The 6,193-nt window shown below is 35.9% G+C and overlaps 1 protein-coding gene across 1 annotated transcript; it reads right to left on the reverse strand.

Moving 5' to 3' along the window:
- Positions 1-215: 215 nt before the first annotated feature.
- LOC117108204 lies at positions 216-5,485 on the reverse strand. The gene is made up of 4 exons (XM_033250166.1): positions 5,400-5,485; positions 4,982-5,182; positions 3,733-4,416; positions 216-3,401 (listed from the first exon to the last, which is right to left on the reverse strand). The coding sequence occupies exons 3-4, from the start codon at positions 3,915-3,917 to the stop codon at positions 2,555-2,557; spliced, it is 1,032 nt and encodes a 343-aa protein (XP_033106057.1). The 5' UTR covers positions 3,918-4,416; positions 4,982-5,182; positions 5,400-5,485; the 3' UTR covers positions 216-2,554.
- Between the last annotated feature and the right edge of the window lie 708 nt (positions 5,486-6,193).

The following is a 6,193-nucleotide window of genomic DNA, read 5'->3' on the forward strand; positions in this document are numbered from 1 at the left end:
CAGTCAATATTGGGAGTACAGATGACAAATATTGTTTTAGCAGCCACACAGGAAGTGGGTCAAGGCAGCACGACTTTGATGGACTCCGACCAATCACTTTTGAGATATCCTCATGAGAAACAGTGTTAAAGTTGGAGTTATCAAAATCAGCCATAATGTCATTAGATGACTTGCCTGAGATTGATACAACAGCTAATTCACGCGTAAGATCAGGACCAAACTCACCATGGGTAATGTTACCATAAGGTCTATCAACAGTCCTTGGAACGTACATTTAGGCCTGCCGAGAGCAATGTTAGCACAGACAACAGCATGGTCTAAATGGTGGTTACAGTGTATGCTATGATCAATAATAAACGTATCCACAGATCTGGTAATAAGTGGATCAAGTATGTGTCCATGTACTTGTGTGGGTTTGGTCACAAGCTGGACAAGATCAGAAGAGGAGTGAGATGCCAGTACAGGAGCAACATCAGGTTTAGACGGAAGATCAAAGTGAACATTCAGATCCCCCACATTAAAAAGTTTCCCGGGCAGCAAATGGACAGTGTCAATAAACTCATCGAATTCTCTGAGAAACACAGAGGTGAGTAATCCATTCCTTGCTTGCAGATGGAGGAGGCATGTAAATAACAACAAAGAAAAATGACCTCGAAACATTTGAAATGGCTGCATACTCAAATGAAGTTATGATGTGTGTGATGTCAATATCAACAGGTTGGAGTTTAAGGGTATTTCCGAAAAGAATACAAATACCACCATGATGAACATGTGTGTGTGAATAGCGGGGAATATTTATGAAGGTGTAGCGAGGGGGAGTCAGCTCACCGATTTTAGTCATGTCATCCTTGGCAAGCCAAGTTTCAGTAAGAAACATAAGATCAATAGAATTTTCGATAATGTATTCACATACATACGTACCATGTTTTATTGCAGACAGAGTGAGCATTCCAATGCCTAACAGTTAGTTTCTCAACACTTGAATGGTTGAGAATGGAGCTGGGCAGAGCATGATTGCTACCATATGAATGAAAAAGGTTATTATCTACCTGTTGCCGAGCAAATGACCTGTGTGAACGAGCGCCAGCACGTCTGCCTCGCATCTGAAGTAGTCCACTAGATGTTAAAACTGAAAAACCAGGTATAACTTTAGAAGCAAGTTTTCTAAGTGAAAAGAGCAGAGAGAAGTTGTATTGTAGAACCATGGTAAAACAATAGCAACAGGTACACAGCTACCAATAAAGCACACACACACTCACAATAGAACAATGATCAATTTGCATATCAAAAGGCTTGACCAGCAAGATAGCTAGGCCAACCAAAAAAGCAACAATACAGCAATAGTAGAGAGCCAAAGGTAACCAAAGGTGCTTGGAAACTCACAAGCTAATAATCAGGCTGGGCCTAGATCAGTCACAGGGCAAAAAGACAAGAAAAAAGTGAATAAAATGTGCAAAAATAGAAAAAAAACACAAGCACTGCAGCATTAAAAAAGAAAGCAATACTCAATGTCAGGAATGGAAAAGCAAGCGAACACTCGTAGGACATAAATGAACAAACAGCGGAGACTTTGTAGCTGCTGATCTAACACAGCGCTGTCACAGCAATAGGGGAAGAGCACATTTCTGAATATCTAAAAATAAAAAAGCCCACCCCTACCCATCTCCGTTTCTGTTAGTTCATTCCTAGTGATAACCTGCTCTTATAATGGCCGGACTACCAATACTGAATGCATCAGACGGCTATGGCGCAATATCTTTATTATCGTTGTTCATTGAACATTTTAAAATTTGTTTAAACAAATGAAATGTTTCTATTTATTATAGGTTTCTTAATGTATTTATGTAATTTGTCATATTGTTTATTAATGATTCACAAGAACCCCTTTGGAAACCAGCAGAAATACTTAAGGATTATTATGAAATTCTCTATTGGTGTTATATACTTATATGCTCCTGTGCTTGTTTTATGATGAAATAATCCAATCCTAGAACACTAGAAATGCTATTGAGAGTTTCATGCGTGAATTTTTTACGGGTTTACAGTAGCCAAGCACAACATAACTGCTTTTGCCTAAAACGTCCTTCAACATTTTCCTTCTCTTGGCCTTTTGCCTAAGCAAAGGGCTATTAACTGTATAACTAAAACACAGTAAAGTATAGTATTATACATCTACAGTATACTAATCCGTTTTGTCTAATAATAACATAAAAATACTTTTAATTAAACTAAAAGTTAAACAATAATTAAAATACAAATCTTACCTAAAAGAGCCAGTCGTACAGTCCGGATTAAACATAAATGTGAATTAATAAACAAAGAAAATTGAATATAGCTCTTATCGATGCGCTGGAGATGTGACAAGTATAAAAGGAATGTGGGTATAGATCCATAGGACCTTGGTGGTGGTCACAATAACTGTCACTCTTAATGAGGAAAACAGTTAAATTATTAATTTAATGGAAGATGGCTCTATGTATACTGGTTCCCGTATTCCTTGTGGTTACATATGACTACAGGTACTTGCTTATGTTATTTTAGTGTTATTGTATTGCTATTTAAGCAGTGCTAAAATCACAACCAAACATGTAAATATTGTTATTAATGATGCATGTTGAATTTCCCCTCCTGAACCAAATGTAGGTTTCATGGTGCTATCTGCAAAGGTATGGGCTGAGACTGCAGCTGTGAGTGTGCTTTTAGAGCTATTTATAACAACTTCTTCTAAGAAAGGTTTTACTACAATCGGCACAGATACTTTGAATAGTGGTACTTCCACACCATGTACGATCATTTTGCAAAGGAGGGTCGTTTGATTGACTTCTTTACTTGCTTCAAGGTGGGTAGATACACCGACATGAGAACTATTCTCAAATGGCTCAGTTGATACAGAATTAGGAATCCAGGTTATCGTTGGTGGTTGGTCAACGCGCTCGCTGAAACAGTGAGCAACAATATCGTCACCAATACTATACTGACTCTTTGACAGAAATACCTCTGGGTATTGAGGACCAGGGACCTTCATCACACGCAACTGACAGCCAGAGGAGAATATAGCTTTACCTACCATGTCCTGGGATAGACCAACGCATTTGTATGCACCTTCATCTTCCCTCTTCAACGGATGTATTTTTAACTTGTAATGCCGATCGTCAACCTTTGTTTCAATGAAGCGATTTGGATCAAAGTACGCTGGATTATCTATACATTTCGAGTCTTTTGTCCAAACGACTTTATACGATTTTGCTTCTGTATTTACGATACAGTCAAGTGACACACTTTCCCCTTCTGTGGCAAGATGGGTCGGTGGTGGTTCGAAGGTGAATCCGGGTTTCGCACTGGCAATACCAATGTCGGCTAACAACATAAAAAATATCCAAGAAAGCAATACATCAATGCCCCTACAAAACGAAATAAGAGAAATTGTTTCAGCAAATTATATAAATTTATATAGTAAAAAGAAGATAACTTATAATCGCCAATGTTAAAATATACCATAAAACAGAACAATTCACTCGTTGGTCAGCATATTCATAATTAAATCATGTACTGTAAATTAAAAGACAGTAAGTTAATAATTATAGGTAATAAATTCAATACGATTCCTCCTATTGTATTTTTTTATTTTATTATAGTATGGCACCTTTTAGAATATTAAAATATTCCTTCGAGTATAAACATGGAAATTTATAGCAAAATAATTATTAGTTGTAAATTAGTATGAGTACTCACAATTTCAAACTGATTATAGGAATGTTAGTTGATTTTCGAATTTTCTCGTGGTGGCTTTTTCTCTCTTCATTCCAATTGGGTAGTGTGTTACGTCCCATCAAATTATTCAAGTTATTGGACAGAGGGGGCGTCCAACGTTCCGCGTCATCCCCAGTATCAGGTGAGTTATCGATGATGGAAGGCATATATTCACAATCTTCGCCTTCCTCCGACTTGGATACTGAACCAACCTTACACGCTTTTGAAAGATCAGAGGATGTCTCAGTTTGATTATCTTCACCGTCATTCAACTTGGATAATGAGTCATTCTTAGCGTCAGTTGAGCGATCAGTGAGTGAGGGAGTCTCAGATTGTTTCTCTTCACATTTATCTAACTTGGATAGTGAGTCATTTTTGGCATAACTTTGGTTGACGGGGATTGGCGGCCTCTCAGGTTGTGTCTCTTCACTGTCATCCAACTTAGATTGCCAGTCAATCTTAGCATCAAGTTGATTCTCTTCACCTTCTTTTAACTTGAATAGCGAGTCATTCTTAGCATCAGTTGGGTGACAAGTGACCGAGGGCGTCTCAAGCTGACCTTCTTCACCTTTTTTCAACTTAGATACGGAGTCATTATTAGCATCAGTTGTGTGATCGGTATCAATGATTGAAAGCGTTTTAAACTGACTGTCTTCGTCACCTCGTCTGGATAAAGCGAAATGAATAAAAAATTATAGGAATATTTGATAACCTATTGTAATATAATAAATATACAATATAACTTTTGACCTGTAGTATCAATCATAAAAAACAGAACCCCTACTCGTTCGTCAGTATATTAATACTTATATTTCTATAAGATATATTATAGAGTAATAAATTCAATTCGACTTTCTACAATTATTGTGTTATTTTTTATGACAAATACTTTTTTAAAACATTTAGGATATTCCTTCAGTTATACATAAATAACGTGTAGAACAATTCATGGATCATGTTGTCAAAAATATTAATATGTTATGAATTATAAGTACTCACGATTTAGAATAAGCATGGAGGATTTCCTCCATGGTATAAGTATTAAATAATTTTGTATATGATGTATTATGTAGAAGTAATGAATTCAATTTTGCTTCTCCCATTAGGGTGTATGGATATACTTTTTAAAACATTAAGATAATCCTTAAGGTATAAATAAATAACCTGTCTAAATATACATGGATCGTTTTATCAAAACTATTTAACGGTATGAATTAATATAGCTACTCACAACTTTGGTCTGATAATGGGACTGTCACTAGTCAGTTTTTGATACTTCTCATGTTGGCTTTTTTTGTCTCTGTCCCAACGGTGTAGTTGGTTCCATTTACAATAGTAGATTCATTGGTATTAGCGGACGTTTTAACTAAGATTTTTATATCTTCTAAGGTATGGTTCTTGAAACATTGATATTTCTCTTTATCGGGTATATCTAGGCCTAATAAGTAGGAATCAAAGAGGGGAAAACCCGCAATTAGTAAAGCCTCATACATTCAATTAGATTGAGTCATACTATGTTCATTGGTAATCACACTAATTTTTAGTATTTTACATAATAGGTTGAATAGGTCTTTAAACTTTAACATTTTTTAATGACATCAAAATATGTGTAGTTAATTTAACTTCCAACTGAATACCAAAACATTTACCTCGTTTATCATTAAGCATATATTGAAGCCTTTGCATCAAGATTGAAATCACACGTAATAGCATCGTTCTGTCAATGGATTCATCTAACAATAAAAATAACATTAATTACACAATAATAACAATAAGATAATCTGAGATTACAAACCGTCGCTCTGTTGCGCTATATCTATGTAGACCTACTGAAAAATATAAGGGCGTTTATCATTGTCACCCTAAATCCTGCATTGCATAAATAATCCAAAATTTACCTAATTATTTTTTATGAGAGAAAGTGCGTGGGGTGCCTATATCCCACTGTAAGGTTCCCTGATTCAAAAGTACCGTCGGGGACTTTGACGGATATAAATCAGCATTTCTTACTCTGATGTCAATACCATACTGCTGATGCATATACTACTCAGACTGGTTGCAGCTAGACATCATCCCGGGCCGAACTAAGGCCAAAAAAAACCAAAAAAAAGAATTTTTTGTTGGCTACGCCCGACCGATCCAAATTTTACCAAATTCAAGGTCGGCATTTTAGCTTTTTTCACCCTTGAAAATAAGACTGAAATAGCCTTGGTCAGGCTAGGGGGCCAAGGCAAAGCCTATTTTACTTGATGGTACGCGATGCGAATCCAAAATTGTTGTATATTTGTGTAATTTTTTACTTTTTAAGCGTAAACATATTTTTGGTTGTTAAAAAAATAAAAAATAAAAAAACAAGTTTTCCTACCTTTTTTTTGGCCTAACTTATGAAATTGTTTATTGTAAAATATATTATTTTCTACTGACACCCCGCCGCATCCTGGTT

This window comes from Anneissia japonica, unplaced genomic scaffold (genome assembly GCF_011630105.1).
Source record: "Anneissia japonica isolate Jap-2015-1 unplaced genomic scaffold, ASM1163010v1 scaffold287954_len75231_cov102, whole genome shotgun sequence".
Taxonomy (NCBI): domain Eukaryota; kingdom Metazoa; phylum Echinodermata; class Crinoidea; order Comatulida; family Comatulidae; genus Anneissia; species Anneissia japonica.

What these genes read in the sequence shown, in the direction of transcription:
- LOC117108204 (XM_033250166.1), bottom strand. Translation starts at nt 3,917, where the DNA reads ATGCCTTCCATCATCGATAACTCACCTGATACTGGGGATGACGCGGAA. An exon ending in CCTATAATCAGTTTGAAATT is followed by an intron (nt 3,402 to 3,732) that starts GTGAGTACTCAT and finishes TTCGTTTTGTAG; the next exon opens with GGGCATTGATGTATTGCTTT.